General features: G+C 32.8%; 2 protein-coding genes across 2 annotated transcripts; one reads left to right on the forward strand and one right to left on the reverse strand.

Annotated features, from left to right (window-relative positions):
* Nucleotides 1-1,760: 1,760 nt before the first annotated feature.
* LOC108347165 (uncharacterized) lies at nt 1,761-2,708 on the forward strand. Its single transcript, XM_017586319.2, has one exon. The coding sequence runs from the start codon at nt 2,036-2,038 to the stop codon at nt 2,327-2,329; it is 294 nt and encodes a 97-aa protein (XP_017441808.1). The 5' UTR covers nt 1,761-2,035; the 3' UTR covers nt 2,330-2,708.
* A 6,627-nt stretch (nt 2,709-9,335) lies between these two features.
* On the reverse strand, nt 9,336-12,872 carry LOC108346942 (CASP-like protein 5B2). The gene is made up of 3 exons (XM_017586016.2): nt 12,486-12,872; nt 10,386-10,518; nt 9,336-9,834 (listed from the first exon to the last, which is right to left on the reverse strand). The coding sequence occupies exons 1-3, from the start codon at nt 12,617-12,619 to the stop codon at nt 9,634-9,636; spliced, it is 468 nt and encodes a 155-aa protein (XP_017441505.1). The 5' UTR covers nt 12,620-12,872; the 3' UTR covers nt 9,336-9,633.
* Nucleotides 12,873-22,384: the final 9,512 nt, after the last annotated feature.

Consider the following 22,384-nt stretch of genomic DNA (forward strand, 5'->3'; position numbering starts at 1 on the left):
ATGGTTCTTTATTTTAATTTTTCTTAAGAGAATTGAGATTATTATAAAGCTAAATTCTTATTGGAGGAGGAAAGTTATAGTGTGATTGTCTCATTAATTTAAATGGAAGATTCTTCTCATGATTTTGATTTTGATTTATCTTAAGGGAATTGATATGATGTTTGAAGCAAAACTCTTATTGGAGGAGGAAAATGACATTAATTGTCTTATATTAATCCCATTCTTTAAGTCCAAGATTCTTCTCATGACGATAAAACCCATTTTAATTCAAATGATATATAAAAACTGATAGAGATGATATAATTATATAATTTAAATAAAAAATGTTATTTAAATGTATTGTTTAATTATATTTTCATCTTCGTCTACCAAAGATTATTTGTTTTATATAAACTAGTTATTGTAGGACATAGGGATGATATAATTTATACTAAGTAGGTTAAATTTGTCAGTATATAAATACTACCGCAAGTTATTATTGGTTTTAGATTATTATATTTGCGTAAATTAACTTTTACACCTAAAGTAAAACTTTAAAGATAGATAAATCATAGAAAAGATATGAAGAAATTTTAGAATCTTGACCTGTTTACGTTTCCAACAAATTAATTAATAATTATTATTATCATTATCATCATTATTGGTATTTGTTAGATTGAATGAAAGCATTAAAACCTTTTGATTTTGAGGTTAGTTGTGAGAAGAACATCATTAAAATAATTAATTTGGGTGGGCAATGTGAGAAACATGATTCGTAAAATCTTATACTCCAAATCCTACACACATACAAGTGGCCCTATAGAATCAACAAAACTTTTTATCACACACCATACTTTAAAACAACATCTGAACCAACAATAGTGACTAAGATAACATTGAAATAACATTAAAATGAGAGGGGAAAATCATTTTAATTATTTGCTTCTCAATAAAACTGAATTGCATACAATGTAAGGGCTTCATATGCAAATAATTATTTAGTTTATGCTACCTTTAGTCTCTTTTACATTCTTTGTTTGGCCTCCTTTTACTTTTATTTTGTCATTTAAATATAAAGACAATATATCTTAACAAAAATAAAGATAAAACTAAAAGATGCACAAGGGTTAAGTTATAAATTTTCTACATATGCAAAACATCATCTCTATCATTGGTATCTTTCAATACTCTTCAGTTAAAAAAACAATATTTTTAAAATGTTAATGGGTCGTAACATGCCATGTGGCGGTTATGGTTTATTTGAAACAAAATTAAGTATAAATCAATAAATATGAAGTTATTATTGAATCAAATTTATATATGATTTATTTAAATATGATTACAGAATATAGAAGTTCTTAAATTGCTTTAGGTAAGTATAAGATAGTCAAAACAAGTATCATAAACTGATGACGGTGAAGATGTTTAAAGGAATAAACTAAGAATATAATAAGAAATTGATGATAAGAGGGAGAAAATACGAAATACTTTACATTTATAAGGACCCATTTAGCATGCATATATATATATATATATATATATATATATATATATATATATGATTTCCATTAAGTTAAAAGAATATTGGAGAGTAAAACAATAATAATTAAATTAGAAATACATTCCCTAATTTGAGATATAATCCAAGGAAAATGGTGGACAAATTAAAAAAGAAACAAAAACATATTAAACCAACCAATGTTACTCTAAAAGCTTAAACTCCATCAAACCAAACCACCCAAACAATAATAAAAAAAAGTGGGATGAACACAAAATGATTCCATTGAGATTTTTTGTTTTTGGCACAGAGCTTTCAAAATACCCTTGAAATATTGCTGGCTTAGCGTGAAGAGATGGAATCCAATTCATGCTCTTACTCCACGTCATCAAATACACACACACCATCCCACACTTTTAAACCCAAGAACCTCTCTGTTCTCCTCTCACCCTCAATCCAATTCACAAACCAACTCCACAAAAAATCTTTCACTTTCTCTGTTTTTCCCCTGTTTTCCCCTGTTTTCCTCTGTTTCTTCTCCGTTTTCCAGACATAAAAATGGAGGGTCTCATACCGTTTGTGTACAAAGCTATAATGCAATACAAGAATGGAAGGCAAGGGCCTATAGTTTCATGGCTTTGTGACTCATCTTCTTACTCATACATGAAACTTCCAGGTGATTCAGGCAGATTTCAAACCTCTGCTTCCTCTCTGTTTGGATCAGAATATGTACTTTCTTCTACTTCTTCGTCTTCTTCTTCTAAGCCTGGTTCTTCTACAACCCAAATCATGTTTTCTTCTTCTGTTCAATCCCCTTCATGTCACTTGAATTCTCCAAGAGTTCCAACATGAACATCATCAACATGTGTCAGTACATGAATGTGGTTACTGCTTTATTGTTAAGTGTTCAAGTTTGTCTCTTCTAATGGATCAAGTTTGGTCCTAGTTTGAGCTTGCAAGCATGCGGATAACTCCAAAGGAGTCTCGTGCTTGTTTGCATGGTTGTATTGTGCAATTGTAAATACCTGTTATGATGTTTATGAAGATGTATTTGTTTCATGGCCAAAGGGTCATTTGTTCTATATGTGTTGTTAGGATGGTGAAATTTATGGAATGATTAGGTTTTTAATTTTATAGGGTGGATCTTTCTTAGATTTTGTTGGCATTTGAAGTATGATTTTGTAACATTTTGTTTATAAAAATATGGAGATTAAACTATATTTGAAATTTAGATTATTTCAACATTTTGTAATCTAAATAATCTTGTTTTTGTTAAAACCTTTTGGTCATGCTCATCTAACTAGAATTGCACAAAAAGGATATTGTGTTTAATTGTCTATAGTTTGGTGGGTGGTGGCGTGTACAGAGGGATATGATTATATTATGCATGTATTGAAGTTTCAACGTGTAAACCTAATTCCACCTGAATTTTTTGCTTGTGATGATATATACCATCTTGAACCAAAAGTATATACCACTCTTGTTGAATTTATGACTGTTTCGTTGACTATGACATGATGTGAGAACAGTACTCTTTTTTTTTCTTAAATATATTTTAATCTTTTCAAAATGAACGTGTTTTGATTTAGTTTTTGTAAGATTTCTAGTCTTTCTAAAACTACGAACCGTTGCTTTTAATTTTAGGATTATATATACATCTGTTCAGAATATATATATATATATATATATATATATATATATATATATATATATATATATATATATATATATATATATATGAACGAAAAGTTAAATAAAGATTTTAAGTTGGACGTATTATAGTGATATGATGTCAACAATTAATATGTTTTAAAAAAATTAAGGTTTATGAAATATTTGATATTTATTTATCTTACAACAGATATTAGGATCAAAATTTAGTGATTTTAAAATTTGGAAAAATAAAAATAAAGGAAAATATTAAAAAAACTAATGTATTTTAAAAGAATTAGAAATGATGATTTTATGTTTTGCAAATAAGAAATAAATTTCTTTATAAACACTAAAACTAAAGTTAACTAACTAAAGGTTTACTTAAATTTAACTTTTGTAACCGTTATAGTATTTTTTTATCAATAAAGAATTATTTAATTAATATAATAGAGCGGGTGTGGGGTGCTCTAACTCTTTTAAAAAAAATATATGATAACACTATATATAAGGGATACAAGAAGGATAATATCATGAACCTCAACAAAAAAATTGGACACCATGACCAAACCATTGATATCCTGGATACAAAATAAGAAAGGTAGAGGAGTTAACATCGTAACCTCAAAAGAAATTTCAAATCATTGTCCACCTTGAATACCATACAAAACCACATACATATTCAAAAGTACGAAGATGACAATGCTATATTAAAAATGAAGTGAGCCCAACGGATCCAAAATATCATCACTACGTCCCTGTTTCCTCGAGTTCATTTAACTCTTGCCCATGTGTTTTCCGAGAACTTGACTTTCACCTACATTCCACTCAATTTGGTTGTCAAAGCTCTCACACTTGTACAAAGGCGTTTTCACCACTAAGAGTCAAACCTAGATATGTTATTTTCATTCAAGTTCCTCTATTTTGATTCAACTAACTCTCTCTAAATGTCTTGATTAGGGATGATAATGGATCAAGTTGGGTACGGATAGTGTCTTCTCACAATTCAACCAATATGTAAAAAATTGTACCTGTTACACATTCCGATACTAGCCGAATACCCACATAAGAAAAATCCGCGGATATCCGTTGGATACTTGTTTTCAAACAAGCTTTGCTTACCAAGCCCAAATTCTGGCCCAAGACTCTATTCTCCTTTCTTATTCAGAACTCACAAATCTTAGGGTTTTCAGCTTAAAGAGAGTAGTCGTCTCCTCCTCCACTCACGATACTCGAATTCCCTCCATCCACCTAGCAGCGTCGTGTCCTCCTCCGGCCAACTGAGATTGTCGCCAACATCATCGCCTACACTGACCGTAGTAGCTCACTCCGTCGTTCTCTCGTTCGCGGGCGCGAGAGAAGCTTAGCTACTCCATGGGACATCCTTCCACCAGCACAATCCAAGCAGGTTGCCCTTCGTCAACCACTCACGCTGGACGTTCGACACACCATGCCGCCACCTCTCGCCATGAATGCCGACATTGACGGTGAAGCAATTCACCTAGGGTTGAACTTCATTTTCTTCTCTTCTTCTGTGACGACAATGTTAATGAAAGGAAAGTGTATGAAAAAAAAGGATATTTAGGGTTTGACGGCAACCTGCGGCCAGATAGGAAGGAATGGGGACAACTCCTTTTTCCTTATTCTGATTTGAAGAAAAAAAACTCTAAAAAGGGATTTGGGCTTTGACCCTCCTTTTTCTTATTCTGATTTGAAGAAGAAAACCTTAAAAAGGGATTTGGGCTTTGGCTCATTTTTCAGAAGATTGAACAGTTAGAAAAAAAAAACCTAATAGGATAAAATTGTAATTTCATTTTTCAAACGGTTAGCGAGTACCCACGGTATTAAAATACACGCTACTCACTACTCATGAGTACCTCTTACCCGTAGCAAATTTTATCCGTGGGTACCCGTGGGTATGAGTTTTTTTGCCATCCCTAGCCTTGATCCTCCTTACTTACTCTCCACTTCAATTTTGCTAAGAGGGCTATGTTAAAGTTCTTATCCTCAGAACCTCATCCCTAGAGAAATTTCATTTGTCTTTTTGTGAGTTCGTTACACATACTCTTTGACACTTTGAAGAAAGATAAAAATAATAGTGGTCAGCAAATATTATCGATTATATGAGACATAACCGACCAACAAAAGATAATAGTTTACTTTTCTAACTAGACAACTTACTTTTAACTTTAACGACTGTCAACACTATTTTCTCCTTGAATTCCCCCTTATTGGTAATCCTAGGTAATTAAAAGGTCTTTTCATGCACTTGCAATTTAGGATATTGGTGAAGTTTTGTATTAAAGTCATGTTCAATTCCACTCCTCCAATCTTATTTTTAGAGAAACTTACCCTTACTCCTAATACCAACTTTTCGCAAATCAACGTCTAATAGTTTGCAAAGATAATGTGCAAGAGTTGTAAGATGATTAGATGCTAGGTTTTAATAATATAAGTTGGAAAAAAAATTAGATAAACAAACAGTGAACTACAAATTTTTATACTAGTTCACTCATCATGAGATACGTTCAGTTCTCTCTTAAGAACTTTTAAGGGATTTCACTGATATTTTCAAATTACTAAGTTTTTCCTAGGAGTGCAAAAGGATAAGTGGGGGTGTGATGAGTGCGTATTTTTGCTCTCATTTAGCCTTTAATATTGGATTGTTAATTGATTTTTGTACTTTAATAGAATAATTTAATTAGAATGTTATAATTAAGTTTATTTAGCATGAGATAAAAAAACATGTTAAAAATAGTTTTTTCGTTGCATAAGTGTTATTTGGATATTTTGATGTGTGTTAGTGCTATTGTAGCTAAGTTGAGCTCATTGAAGTATAAAAATAAATTGATTAAAGTTCCATAACACCTTAAAGATAAACCAAATAATGACAAATAATCAAGACCATAAGAAGTCAATCCAAGCATAGCATGAAAAAGTGAAGAAATTTGGCCAAGCCTAGAAGAGGGAACATGCAACAAAAATTGGATCTTGTGGTTTTCTCTATTTTCTCTACTAAAATGGCTTTGATAATTGATGTGGCAGGATTCAAAGAATGTTATCATTCTTTGTTTCCAATAATCAAACGTTTCCCCATTGAATAGAAGAGAGTGGTTGATGGTGAGTCCTTTCTTTTCCATTAGGATATGGATCGTCCTTCTAGTCCAACAATGAACTAACCCCATGATGTTAGCTCTGATACCAACTGAAATAATAAGCAAACTCTAGAAAGGGGGGTGGTGGTGGTTTGAAAACTTTTCACAATTAGTTCTAGACATTGTTTGCATGGGTTAAATGGTTTGTAGACAGTGTTGAACACTTAAGGATTTTTTAAAGTGTTTAGAAACACAGCAAAAGATAGAAGAGATGAAAGCTTGTTTTTATACTAATTCACTCAACCTGAGTTACGTCAAATTCTCCTTAAGTACTCTTAAAGGGTTCCACTAACTTTAACAAGTTAATACGAGTTTCACCACTAATAGTTTAATAAAGCTCAATTGGCTAAAACCATTTAACTCTCCATGAGTTAAACAAACCAAGTGTTTTAAATCCTTCCTGATTATCCAAAAACAACAAAGTGTTTTTAAAATAAGTATAGATGAAATGCTCTCTTATAGAGGATATTAATCAATACAGAGTAAATCTTAAAAGACTTTATACAAAGAGATTTTCTCGAAGCTAGACGATGCACTATCAAAGACAGAATTTTGGCAGCATAAAAATCTGTGCAATTAATCCATTTCTTGATTCTTGTTACTTATGTTCTCTTCTTCATGCAATATTCTATTTATAGTTAGCTTCGAAAAAATTCGTTACTCTGGAGCATTGACTTTGGTAAAGTTGTTGTAGCCTTTTATACGTTGTCAGATGCTACTTTGTTTGTGTAAAGAAACTATGTTGCTATACGGATTAGTCAGACAAAAGGTATTGAAGAAACATTCCTAGAATGTCTTTATATTTCTCAACATTCTTCTGAATCAACACAAAACTTTTGAATAAAGCATTTGTCCTTTAAGGATCTGCATAGATAAAGAGAAATTACATAATAGACAAAAAGTATTTTTCATATATTGGATTTAAAATGTTAGATGTTTATTATAGCATTAACATAATTCGTGTACTATAACGTTTAGCATGGTCAATTCTCTATATCTTTTAGGATGGTGTACTGTGTTTAGGATATTTCGTTATTGTTTATCATTTTGGATATTGTTTAGAAATATATATCGTTTAGAAAGTTATCCTAAACAATCTTTTGATAAACATTATTTTATTAGATGATTTTGTTAAACTTCATAATATAGGATTCCATTACTTATAGGTATCCATTATCTGCAAGTACTAATTATTTGCAACCAGGAATTGTGTGAATTTTGATTGGTTTTCCTCATATATGAGATTTTCTAACTCAATTTCCAGTTCAGTAGCATTCTTAAAATAGACACAATTATTAATCCAATAACCATAACTATTGTGATACTTATAATATTTTCTACCTTTTATTTACTCTATAATGGGAATTTATAATCACTTTAACTTATATTTTAGCAAAATACTAAAAAAATTATCAACTTAAGCTACATTGAATAATATTTTCAATTAGAAATTTTGTCATTCACTCCCCCTTGTTGTAACAACTTGCATATGTTATTTTCATATAACACGTCTCCATTTTCGCCCATCACTTAAGTATTTGTTATCAATTAAGGCTTCCAAATACACTATTTTTTTAACTGTCCTTTCAAATTTTTGAAATCCCTATTTTCTAATTTTATTTGCTTGGTTCTCCCAACTTTTTTTGCTAGTTGTGTCACATATCTCAATGCTAAGTTCAATAATTTCGTTCTTGTTGAGAACTATAATTTCATTGTTTCCATATGAACTCGCTCTTGCTTAGGGATAATAATAACATCTCACTTTTAAATTTCTAATTCGTTTAAGTAATTATTGGTATATATTTTCATTATTATTTGCTTGACATTCATTGATCCATGAAACTAACTCTAGTTTCCGTCAACAAAATAATTCATGAAAATTTCTTTCCAACAATACCCATATGGATATCAAATCTGGGGATAATGTCGTGAACCAGATAAAAACATTTTTTGTTAGTTAACTAGGTAAGTACTTTATCTTAAGGTTGTCATTCATGGAAATATATACACGTTCTATTTAGTATGGATCTATATACTCGACCATGGATTCTTCCATTTCTTCAGAAAAAATCGTAAATATGGAAACATCCCCTTGGTGATTTTGTTCTCAGTACTACCTTTGATGGTCCATTATATGTTTCCACATTTGAGTCGTATGTGGTTGTTTTGATTTAAATAATTTAGGTTATACCATTGACCCACATTCCTTCCTAATTGACTTTCATGTTTTGTTTCAAATTGTGTAATCAGTGTAGTTTTTCTGAGTTATTGAGTAATTCGGTGTACTTTTTCTAAGTTCCAAATTGCACACTCTCTGAAAAGAACTTTAAATTGAAGAGCAAAATGGAGAATTTTAATATTTATATAGATGCAGAAGAAAAACATGGAGATGAAAAAAGAATTTCCCTTAATTCATTTGTAAATTGTATGAAATTTAGTAAATGTAATCTTCTAAGTAAGAACCCCTAATCTATTAATTAGATTATGCAATATTAATAACTTGTACAGTACATCCTTACTTTCGTTGATGTTTCATAATATTTAGATCCACACTTTCCATTAATAAGACTGGTTTAGTCCTTGAAGAAAGTGATACGCTATTTTGCTATCACGGAACAGTGTAATGAGGAATGATTTTAAAGCACACAAGTGGAATCACACACTGTTCAATCAGAACAAAATGTGGTTAAACTCGCAAGGCTAATGGATAACGGGGCCAACAAAAAGGGAGGGAATTTGGAAGAAAGCATGATATGGAACCATGATGTTGAGGAATGGCCAATGTCTTGCCAGTGATAAGTCCTACCTACTTAATGCAACTTCTAGTAAGGGTCCACATTCAATCGGAAATCATTATACATAGTTCGTTTATAGACTTGTGCAATAATTATTGTAAAGATCATATCAACAGTAATGTGATTGAAAACCTGTTTAATGTTGACAATGCATGAATATTAAACACAAAAAGAACTGGGTCAAAGTAAAATACTATAGGCAATTTGTAGATATGATGGTTTTTAAGTTATAGTACTAAGGAATGTGGCTAGAGGTGGTAAATGAACAAGATTATATACAAACGCATGCACCCAGCATAAGGAGAATATCTTGGTTACAATAAGGAAGTAAGTTTACGGAATCATGTCCAAGCTTTTACATTAAACCAGCAACTATATCTAGGACTGAGGTTGGCGTGGCAAGGTTGAAAAATGAAAAATCAATCATAGTTTTGAGAAGGGAAAACATGGAAAAATTTGCCTACATGTCGTGGCAAGTATTGATACAACAAAATTTACAACAAGATACCTTGATATCTATGGTGGTCTTGGGATCTAGCAAAGGAAATACGTTAAGCTAGACTGAGGCCAAGATCCAGAACATCACATGCGATGACATTGCTGTAAGAACCCAGGTGACAAAAGCCATGGCTACAGAAATCTGATACTTGTTGCATGTGAGACGCTTAGTAGTCGCACACATATTAAGGTCTCTTGAGTATAATACTACAACTCCCGCTGACGAGCATGCAGCTGCTAGTGATAAAGTTGCTGTTACCTGCATTTCATAAATCACTATGATATGACCCACCAGCTTATCACATCAATTTTCAATCAGAATATTAAAACAAAGTGGCCATAGACAAGGGAAATATTGATTCCAATCTCATTATTATTACAAAAAAAAAACAGAAATCGAAGGCCAGACTTGTCTATAAGGTTTTAGTTTTTCACCTGCCCCATTAGATAAATCAAATAGAGAAACACTATTTTGTATTGCTACATGGTTGATAAATGAGCAAATGATGTTCAATTGAAGTTTGGCCATTCTTTAACAAGCATATTATGTTTACAAACCTGACCGAGACATGAAGCTGCAATTGACACGTACTGACTAGTTTATATGTTGCAGCTTAAATAGGATCTCACAAAACTCGAAGTTACACTAACATTCACAATTCAAAAATAATTAACTCCATGTATTTCTAACTGTCCAAGTTTTTGGTAATACGAACCATAGAAGTTGAATTCATGTTCAGTGTCTAGGCATGCTCGTGACTGAATTTATTTTTCTACACGAAAATAAAAAGATGAGGAGAGTGGTATTACCCAATCGCCTACAACAAACAGGCTGACAAGAATTGGATTTTGCACGTCTCTCTTTGTCCTCAAGGCATAAATATCAAGACATGCAAGTCCAAAGCTCCAAAGAAATTGAAGTCCCATTGATGCAATTAAATAACTGAAAGCGCAAGGAAGTGCCATTGAATTATGCTTAAAAGAAAATATGACAATCTATAGACAAAAACAAAAAGAAAGGCATCGCTTTCAATTTAATATACTTAATAGACAAATAAAAAGAAAATTACATTAAGTAGTATACTTTTAACCGGTAGATAATGTTATCTCAGAATCCAGTGCATTGGACTTAAACACTCAAGTTGCTCAATTTCAAAACAATCAACAAAGCATCACGATACTGACTATATAAAAACCATCACGATATCAGTAGTATTTGGAACAAGACAAAAACAATACAGCTAATTTCTAGAGCAAATCAGAGTATGTTAAGGTTTATTGAGTATTTGGTCACTGTTAGTTTTGGTTTATATGTTATGATAGGTGAGCCTAGGTACAACAGAAGATGTGCCTTGGTGATTAATTGGTCATGGATTGGAATACGAAAACCATCACTTCACGGATGCAATGGTAAGGTCGGGTACAATGACTCATCCCCATACTTTTGCATAGCAAGGAGCCTTTAGAGGCTAGGGTACATTAGTTATATATTATGTTATGCTTTAAATAAAATAAAAAAAGAACTAGAAAAACTAAGCTGGACTCAAATTGGAGCCCAACAAACCTTAAAGGAAAAAACATAGAAATATTTTAGGCCACATGACTCAGTTCACCTCAAACCCTAACTCCTTGAGCAACCAGCTAAGAATCTCTCCTACTAGATGTTGGAAGTCCTACATCGATTAAAAATAAGGTCAATTTATAATATATAAGTCGGTGCAAACCTCACCTTACAAGCCGGTTTTGTGGGATTGAGTTAGGCTTTAAGTCCATTTCTTAACATGATATCAGAGTCAGGTTAGAGCCTATCCTAACCATATTTGTTGTTTGTTGGACATATTGTTTCACCCGCTATCGGGCCGTTATCGGACCACCCATTAATGTCTAGTCTCATGTTCGAGATGTATATACCTTAGCGTGAGAGAGATGTGTTGGAAGTCCTACATCGACTATAAATAAGATCAATTTGTAATATATAAGTGGGTGCAAACCTCACCTTACCCGGTTTTGTCTTCCTCTTCACTGTTAAGAATTAGTTTGACAGCCCATAAATTTGGGGTAAATCACAATTAAAATAAAGCTTTTTCAAGCTAGTTTTCACATAAAGTTCACCCTTCAATTTTCTACGCTCATGTTCAACACAACATCATCACATCCGTCAACTGAAAATTCCATTTTTCACTCACTCTATTTTGTTTGATACCCCCACCCTCAATCCCAAGTGACATCATTGTCACTATATGTGATTCACAAATGCTAAATTTCAATTTTCAAAATTCGGTCCACATCTACAATTTTAGCCGTAACCTATAGGGTTTTAAAGTCTCCTAAACTATGGTGGCATCAGCTGTATTTGTACAAAATGTTAGACATCAAATTATAAAGAAAATAACAAATAGTAACATTTATAAATGATCTCAAAAATAGGGATTGCTTAAAAGAAAAAATAAGAAAAAAGAAAACTTAAACGAATTTCTCCACATGTTTATTCATAGAAACTCCCTCATGTAACTTTTCCAATTTTTCTATTTAATATGTTAAATTTACCATGGTAAAACTTATTTTACTTTTTTTCTTGTTAGTCTTTTTTTCCAAGTTCCTTTAGAGGATTTTCTCCAAACAGACCAAACTATTTCAATTTGGAAATATTGATTTCATTTTTTTCTTCTAATTTTCCACTTCTAAAAATGGTAACATAGAAGTTTTTCCTTTGCAAACAGACTCTTTTCACTAAATTTAGAAATGAAATATTAACTCCCACCCCACCGACCCGACCCGTCCCTAATCCAATCACACCCTAAAGTTGAAAACCCTCAAAACAACAGACATAATCAACTTTGATTCAATTTAACTTATTTTTCAAGGCAAAATGAAAATAAAAAGGAAAAAAATAGAAGAACAGTGGTATACCAAAAAGCAGTGTAGCTAGAGAAGCCAAAACCAGTGACCATAAGAGCAATTGAAGCGGCACCAAACGCACATTGCCCAAACCTCAAGAGGAACCCGCTAATCGTTCCGGGCCCACCCCACAGCCGCTTCATCATCCCTTCCTTTTTCTTCTTCTTCAACCAAAAAACCCTAATTTCAGAGCCTTTCCATTGGGGAGATTTTCCTCTGTTTATCACCCTCTCCGACAAGGTAAATTGGGTTTCTGTGAAAGCAGCTTTGAGAGAGAGGAGAATGAGAATCGAAAGAATGAGTATTTGGGGAAGATAGCTTTAGAGTAGTGGCAATGGATGGGAATCGACGGAAAAGTTAATGCTTGCTTACTGTTATCCAGAATCTTTTTGCTTTCCCCCACTTTTTTTTTTACTTTATGCAAAAATAACTATGGGATAAAAAGTTGAAATGAGGTTTGTTTTATTATAAATTATTGGAGGGATTATTTAAGGGCAACAATGGTTCTCATATTAATTTTAAGCGTAAATTTAGGAAACACCATAAAAAAGAAAATGTATTATTAATAGGATAAATGATTATCAAATTTAAAGAAAAATATTTATTATTTATTTCAGTAATATATGAATTTGTTGTTTATCTTAGAAAATACACTGGCATCTAAATAAATAAATAATATATATATATATATGATTATTTTCAAATACATAGTTCTAAAATTTGCAAAATGCACATATAATATAAAATAAAATTATAAAAATGATAAAGTAACATTTTTAAAACACTCAATGAACAATACAATTTTAACATCTCCATTCAAGTCCGGACATAAATAAAAATAAATTTTACCTACTGATTTTAGATACAGATTTAAAAAATTGTTTATTAAAAAAAAAATTCCTATTAAGATCATCTTCTTTTCTAGTTTTTCTCATTTTTGGAACTTTTATCTAACCTAGTGAAAAAGCATTGTTCCTAAAATTTCATCTCCCAATTTGTTTATCTCATTTTTTAATTTGAAAAAGAAGAAACCCCCAAAATTAATTACTGACTTACTTACCCTTCCTTCTTCATTCTTCTCAGATAAAAGAAACCCTACAAACCTTTCTTTCTTCCTTCTTCTCGGATAGAAGAAACTCTCACATGGTTTTGTCTCCCCATCTCACACCCTTGTTTCTTTCTTCTTCATTTTTCTTAGCAAAGAAACCATTGTCGATTTGTTTGAAACTCTTATCGAACTCTAGATGAAGTGAAAACCCTAACCGATGTCCACTACATATATCCTATATTCTAGATGCTTCCTTTTCTTTCTTCATTTTTCATATGGCCTTTAATAATGCCTCTTATGTTTTCTTTTCCTATTTATGGCTTTCTCTCTTTTTAAATCCATTAATCTAGTGCGTTCATTTTTTTCGGGTGCTACTTCAATCAAGCTTTTTCTTTAAGGCATTGGTTGGACCTTAGAAAAGGCAACGTAGACAAAGGTAACAACTGCAAGAGCCATATAAAATAAAAATCTCTTTCATTTTATTATTATATTTTATGATAGTCAATAATTATTTATGGCGTGTTATTGGATGAAAAAAAATGTTAAGAAAGTGAATAAACATTAATTAATTTTTTTTATTTTTAATTTTCAAAAATGCATGAAGTAATATTTAAATATTAATGTTTGTGTTATGATATTAGTGAAAGGGACCTTGGCTTAGTGGTTGTGTGTTGTTGTTGTGAGGGAAGGGGGTTAAGGTGGTAGTGTTATTTCATAGGCTATTGGACTAACCCTCCAAACACTTGATATGGCCCAATAAACTTTAATGACAACTTCCTTGACTTAATAACCCTCCCAACTCCTATTGTTGGTGTCACAATCATAAACACATGATCTCCAACTTCAAACTTCAAAGTTGATGGAAGAAGATCTTTCTGATTTTGCTAGTGGAAGTAATTCAACATGAACTTCTTCTCTGAACTTTGGAATTTGAATTGGAATGGAGGATGAAAGACAATTGATGTAGTGGAATGAATTTATTGTTGTAAAAAGCTGACAGAATCATGAACAAAATTTCTTGAGGTGTGTAGCTTCACTATTCTTAAGGACTTATCCGCGGTGTATTGCGCAAGTCTCCCAAGATACAACAGGGACTTCCCAGAATATTTCTGAGGATCTTAAAACTAGCAAGGATCTCTAAAAAGAGTATAGAATAACCCAAAATAATTTTTGGAAGAGAAAAAGAGCTAATGAATGAAACTAAGAAGAGAGGAGAATGAGAAAGATTGCTTTTGATGTGTCTTGGAATGAGGAAAAGCTCTCTATTTATAGAGCTGGGAAAGAATAAAAGAAATAAAAGACAATAAAAGCAAAATAATTAACATTGAAGCACTTTAAAAATTTTGACCATTGCTCAATGAATTTTTTTTTTCGTTGCCAATTAAAATATTAACCTTGTAATACAATGTTCTGAAATTCAATCCCACAATTAATGTTTTTAAACCAAACATTAACTTTTGCAATATTATAATATTAATATATTATAACAATCCCCCACATATTGCAAAAGAGAGTTGAAAGAAATATCTTTGACTCAAATAGTTCAAACAATAAAAGAAAGATAAGAACTTTTATTCTAGGTCTCATAGGATGTAATGCATCAGAGCTGGTATAGCAAGCTATATGAACCAAAGACACTTGATGTGTGTTAGAGGTTTCTCAATCACAATACACCCCCACAATCCTTGTTGTTATCGCTGTGTTACGCTTATTTGGTCATGCGCATGCCCGATATTCATGAGTGCTCTAGAAATCATGCCAAGATCTCATGCAAGTGGCTCCACTTGACACTCATATAGGTGATTTCATCAAGTGTATGTTGTAAATCATACACCACCCATAAGGGATATGAAAATCATTAAAATTTTTATTTAAACTAAAATTCTTTCACCACATAGAATTTTAATAACAAAGTTTAGCCTCTCAATAATGTAGTCTCTAGCACTTTCACACACACCATAGGAATGGACATAATTGATTAAAATCAATTTAGTGTTATTAGAACTAACAAGTGACTTGTTTTTACCCATGTGAACCTTATTCATGGGATCTCCAATCACAAAGGTTGGGTTACCATCACTTATTTGTTTGCAAGTTGCTTAAGTCTCATTCCCCTCGATGTTTCTAATATCATTTGTCTTCCTAGGGGTTATGTTAGAGGATCTGCTAGATTCCGTTCTAACTTCACATAATCAATAGAAATATTCCACTCTTTAGCATCTGCTTCACCAAATTGTCTCAATTGTATATGTCTATTCTTTCCATTGTAATTCTTGTTTTTAGCTATAGTTATTGTCGATTGGCAATCACAGTGTATTGATACCGATGGGGTTGGTTTCATTCTTAGTGGAATATTTGCTAAGAAGTTTTTCAACCACTCAGCCTCATTACCAGCCATCTCAAGAGCAACAAACTCAGATTCCATTGTTGATATTGCAATAATTGTTTGCCTGGCTGATCTCCATGTACTCGCACCACCCCCAAGTGTGAATACATAACCACTAGTGGATTTTGTCTCATATGAATCAGATATCCAGTTAGCATCATTGTACCCTTCTAGTACACCGGGAAATCCACTATATTCAAGGGCATAATCCATTAACCTCTTAAGTATCTCATAAGCCTAGCAAGTGCATCTCAATGTTCCTGATTTGGACATTGAGTGTATCTACTCAGTCTACCTACTACATAAGCAATATTAGGTCTAGAAAAACTCATCAAGTGTAGTAAGCTCCCAATTATCTAGGAATACTGAGGTTGAGATAATGATTCTCCTTTATTTTTCATTAACTTAGAATTAGCATCATAAGGGGTACTCACTGGTTTCAGGTCATAAAATCCAAACTTCTTAAGAAGTTTCTCAATGTATTGTTCTTGAGATAGTAATACACTATCTCCCTTCCTTATGATTCTAATACCTAAATTCACATTGGCTTCACCCATATCTTTCATTTCAAATTTTGATTCTAGAAACAATTTAGTTCTAGCGACAATCTCATTGCATGTACCAAATATTAACATGTCATCCATATACAAGCATATAATGACACAATCACCATTTTCAAACTTAGAGTACACACATTTATCAGCATTATTAGGTGAAAATCCATCACAAAGCAACACATTATCAAGTTTTTCATGCCATTGCTTTGGTGCTTCTTTTAGCCCATACAAGGATTTTAAGAGTTTGCATACTTTATCCTCTTGACCAGGTACAACACACCCTTTAGGTTGAGTCATATAAATTTCTTCCTCTAAATCACCAGTCAAAAAGGTTGTTTTAACACTCATCTGATGTATCACTAGTTTATGGATAGTTGCTAGAGCTAACAACGCTCGAATAGAGGAAATCCTAGTCACAAGAGTAAAAGTATCAAAACAATCTATGTTGGGTTTTTGAGTAAAGTCTTTTGCTACTAATCTTGCCTTATATTTCTCTATGGATCCATCAGGGTGATATTTTTTCTTAAAGATCCACTTACAACCAATGGGTTTTGCACCTTTAGGCAAATATACTAAAGTCCAAGTATTTTTTTTCTGAATTTATTCAATTTCAGTTCTAATGGTCTTATCCCACTGTTTTGCATCAGGAGCACTAGTAGCTTCTACAAAGCTTATTGAATCATTATCAACAAGATAAGTATAAAAGTCATCTCCAAAGGAAGTTTCCTTTCTCTGTCTTTTACTTCTTCTCAAATCCTCATTCATGGTATTACTATTATCATTATCATCAACAGGTTGAAACATCTCACTAACCTTTAAGGGAAACACATGTTAAAAAAACTCAACATTTTTCGTCTCCATTATAGAATTTCTCTCAAGTATGTTACTTTTAACAACTAGAATTCTATAGGCAGCATTATGTTCAGCATAACCTAAGAACATACAATTAGAGGTTTTAGAGCCTATTTTCCTTTTCTTAGGATCATGTAACATCACCTTAGCTAAGCAACCTCACACTCTTAGATATTTAAGGTTAGGTTGATAACCTTTCCACAACTCGTAAGGAGTTTTACCGGTTTTCTTATGAGGTATTCTATTTTGTAAAAAATATATAGTAAGCAAGGCTTCTCCCCAAAGGTTATCAGGTGCAGCAGAACTAACAAGCATAACATTCATAATTTCCTTAAGGGTTCTATTTTTTCTCTCAGCTACTCCATTAGACGCAGGTGAATATGGTGGGGTCACTTCATGAATAATACCTTCTTTAACACAAAATTCATTAAACAATACATATTCACCACCTCTATCTGATCTAGTCCTCTTAATTTTCTTACTCAATTGATTTTCTACTTCTGCTTTATATTTTAAAAACACATCAAAGGCTTCATCTTTATGTTTGATTAAGTAAACTTTGGTGTATCTAGAATAATCATCTATAAAGGTCACAAAATAATTTTTACGTCCTCTAGACATGATTTGTTTCAAATCAACTAGATCAGTATGAATTAACCCTAACAGTTCAGATTGGTGTTCTACAGAAAAACATGTTTTCTTTGTTAATTTAGATTCTACACATATATCACATTTACTATTCTGTTTATCATGCATATTAATCAATCCTAGTCATTGCAATTTCAAAACATACGAGGAGTTCACATGTCCTAATCTAGCATGTCATATATCATACAAGTCAACAATATAAGCAGAAGAACATGATTCATTAATATTTTCATAAACATTTAGAATGAAGAGTCCTTGATCACAATATCCCTTCCCAATGAAAACATTATTTTTTGTCATAATGATATTGTCAGACTCAAATGACACTTTAATCCTCACATTTCCCAATAGTGCTACAGAGATTAAATAAACTCTGATTGATGGCACATGTAGCACATCACTCAAGGCCAAAGTCTTTCCATATGTGAGTTTGAGAAGAACTTTTCCTTTTCCCAGAACAAGAGTGGTCTTGGAATCACCAAGGTAGACGTGTTCTTCTTCATTCCCTACACTAGTGTAAGAGGTAAAGGCATTTCTGTTGCACAGATATGCTTGGTAGGTGCTAGAGTCTACCACCAACTTGCTCACATTGGTCATCAGATTTACTTGAGAAACAACCGCAACAATAATGTCATCTCCTTCGGCTATATTGGCCCTAGGAGGATTTTCGTTTCTCGCTCTATGCCTGCACTGTGGTTCATGATGGCCCGACTTCTCACATACGAAGCAATTTCCTTTCTTCTTAAAGGTGGGTTTAGATTCACTGGGACGGGATTTAAGAAAATTATTTTTCTTTTTGTGATCAGGTTTGTATTCGTACATTTTGGGAGTAGGTTTTACTTCTACCATATTTGCTTTCATAGATAAAGCTTTGGCCTTTGCAGTAGCAAACTCCTTCCTGTTGGTATCTTCAATTATTATGTGTGTAATGAGTTCTAGTAGAGACATCTGTTTGTGCCTGTGTTTCAACTGTTGTTTGTAATCTGTCCAAGATGGCGGCAATTTCTCGATCAGAAGTTCTGAAACAAATTCATCCGGTAGTAGAATATTTTCTGCTTTGATATCTTCCAACAGCTTGTGGTATTCATTGATTTGAGTTTTTATGTCCTTGTCTTCAATCATCTCCCAACGATAATAGTTTCCTATGACAAATCTTTGTTTGACGACATCTTCGGCAATGTATTTGAGAATCAACAAGTCCCAAATATCTTTTGCTTCCTTGTAGGAACAGTAACATAAAAAAAAATCATTAAAAAGTGCACTAAGCAGAGTGTGTCAGCATACCTTGTTCGCGTAAGTCCATTCTTCAACTAGTTTAGAGTTTGAAGGAACGGTGAAGTCGGGCTTCGGAGATGAAAGAGCAGCAGCAACTCCATACATGTCTAAAAGGGTAGACACACGTTCTTGCCAGCGTTGGAAGTTCTGTCCAAAGAAAACCTCGATTTTTGACACGTCCGGAAGCGATTTTGCGAAGACCGTCTGGGTTCCATAAGCAACGGTTTGGCTCTCCGAAGGCATGTTGTTGATGTCAACCATAAGTCCTTAAGATTGTTGTAAAAAGTTGTCAGAATCACGAACAAAATTTCCTGAGCCTTGTAGTTTCAGTATCCTTAAGGACTTATCAATGATGTATTGCGCAAGCCCCCAAGGATACAACTAGAACTTCCCAGAATATTTCTGAGGATCTCAGAACTAGCAAGGATCTCTAAAAAGAGTATAGAATAACCCAGAATAATTTTTGGAAGAGAAAAAGAGCTAAAGAATGAAACTAAGAAAAGAGGAGAATGAGAAAGATTGCTTTTGATGTGTCTTGGAATGGGGAAAAACTCTATATTTATAGAGCTGGGAAAGAATATAAGAAATAAAAAGACAATAAAAGCAAAATAATTAACATTGAAGCACTTTAAAAATTTTGACCGTTGCTCAATGAATTTTGTTTTCGTTGCCAATTAAAATACTAACGTTGTAATACAATGTTATGAAATTCAATCTCACAATTAATGTTTTTAAACCACACATTAACTTTTGCAATATTATAATATTAATATATTATAACATCGATTAGTGATGATGACCGAAGGAAGCAAACGTGATAAGAAACAACTCTTTAACGGTGGTTGAGTAATGGAGCGAAGGCAAAGAAATATGAGCAGAATAATGATGCAGTTGGTGTAGAAAATGCTAGGAATGGATTCCTAACTAGGGAGAAAGGCTCTTTCTTTGTGACCTTCAAGTAGGAAGAATGTTCTGGACTGAATCAATAGAAAATAATTCTTCATTCATTCAAAGGTTCTTAACATAAAGGAGAGCTAAGGTTTTATAGTTTCCCTTCTTCGTGCAATTTCATAATTAAACTATGACAATTGGCAGTTAACATGAAAAGCACCGCAGCCACGTGGAGAAGTTCTTGAAGTTGCTGAACACATTTTTGGAAAGTTGATTCAGGAAGTGTTGTTTAGATTTGGTGCATTCATGTTGAGTGGGAGTTGAAGGAAATATAAACCTAAGATTGAAGATAAAGAGAAGAGAAAAAAATAACTTAGAGTGAAAGAAGAGATATGTGAGAGTTGTGTCTTTTTGGAGGTGAGAAAAAACACCTATTTATAGGTGATCGGACTTAAAGCAACCTACAAATAGTGAAAACATAATTGTAACTTACGGTTGAAACTCTATGATATACACCAATAACACTATGCAATTGGAAGATACTTTGTGATACATTATTAAATTCAATTTTTATAACACTTCCATTATTCTATATATTTAACTCAATCCTTATACTCTATATAACATGAAAAAAAATCCATTATAAGAAAATTTACTTACTAAAAGAGAAATAAAACTAAGTTTATATGGTATTCTCCTATGTACGAATCATCAAAGCTAATATTCTACTACACTTTTGTCATACTTATAGTATCTCTAAAGTGTTTGTTATAAAAGTTTTTGATCCTAACTCATTCTTATAACTATATTAAAAGCATATATGAAAGGAAATGTTTGAGGGAGGAAGATGATATCAAAGTTGGGACGAAGAAAATGTTCGTAATAAAGATGTATACTAAAAATTTACACTTCATATATTCTTAAATTAAATAAGGCTTAATAGCCTTTTTTGTCCCTAAATTTGCTTATTTTTCTCAAAAAGGTCTCTAGTTTAAAAAAAGTGTCAAGTTGATCCTACGTTGGTAAATATTGTGTCAACGTCGTCCCTTCCGTTAAATAGAATCAAACTGAGTTAGTGCATTGATGATTTGGCAAGAAACAATGTTCATGTGTCATTATTTAGATGTATGCCTAGTGATGTGTTATGTAATTGGAGGTTGAGGTGGATATTCATAAATTGGGTGTTTAAAATTGGGGAAAAACTCAGTTAGTTGTTCTTTACCGCCACCGCCCCAATACGATCCTTCACTGCTCCAAGAACCAAAACCACTGCTGAAATATTCAGCATCCCCCGACACTCCCAACGAGAACAACTCGTTCACCCTACGCTTCTTCTAAATCGCATTCTCGGTCCCGTCAATCTTACATCTTTTCAAGTTTGGCGCTTCGGCTTTCATCGTCCGCTTAACTATCATGCCGCTATAATCATCCACATCAACGAATTCGTGCACCTCGAAACCTTAATTGCATTCAAATCGAAACACTGTCGCCAAGAATTGTGTAATCTAAACCCCAAACTCACGAGGCTTAGCCAAATTCACAATATATCCTGGCAATGGCCCGAGTATTAAATCTTGAAATGCCCTGCGAACCGCGAGTGAGTGAATTTATTTTATTAAACCCTGAATCAAACAATGAAGCCCCTAGGGAAGGAAAGAACGAAGGCCTGAGTGGGTTTTTTCTTAACCTATTGAGAACTCACGAGCAAACGGAAAGGCAAGGGAATTGAACAGAGATTGAAACCCTGGTTCCGATCACGAAAACGATTAACAGGAACGTGGAACGAGAAATCCCAGGAAAACGAGTGTGAAGATTTTCCCGAGAAAGGAGGAATTTGAATTGACAGAGAGAAAACAAGAAAGAAGCAAGAATTAACAGCTAACTAAGTTTTTCCCCCAATTTTAAACACCCAATTTCTGAATATCCACCTCAACCTCTAACTACATAACACACGTCAGTAGGCATACATCTAAATAATGACACGTGAACACTGTTTCCTGTCAGATCATCAATGCATTAATTTCGTTTGATTCTATTTAACGGAAAGAATGATATTCACACAATATTTACCAACTTAGGACCAACTTAACACTTTTTTTAAACCAGGAACCTTTTTGAGAAAAATAAGCAAATTCGGGAAAAAAAAGCTATTAAGCCATTAAATAAAGAAACTAAAACAAATATGTAGTTAAAAATAAGGGTTTTATCTCTACAATATCACGATTTCGAAAAACACTCCTTAAATATTCAACAA

This window comes from Vigna angularis, chromosome 9 (genome assembly GCF_016808095.1).
Source record: "Vigna angularis cultivar LongXiaoDou No.4 chromosome 9, ASM1680809v1, whole genome shotgun sequence".
Classification (NCBI taxonomy): Eukaryota; Viridiplantae; Streptophyta; class Magnoliopsida; order Fabales; family Fabaceae; genus Vigna; species Vigna angularis.

Coding starts and splice junctions, on each gene's coding strand:
- LOC108347165 (XM_017586319.2), top strand. CDS start 2,036: ATGGAGGGTCTCATACCGTTTGTGTACAAAGCTATAATGCAATACAAG.
- LOC108346942 (XM_017586016.2), bottom strand. CDS start 12,619: ATGATGAAGCGGCTGTGGGGTGGGCCCGGAACGATTAGCGGGTTCCTC. Junction 10,519..12,485: donor TCTAGCTACACTGCTTTTTG/GTATACCACTGT, acceptor TTGCGCTTTCAG/TTATTTAATTGCATCAATGG. Junction 9,835..10,385: donor TGTTTGTTGTAGGCGATTGG/GTAATACCACTC, acceptor TATGAAATGCAG/GTAACAGCAACTTTATCACT.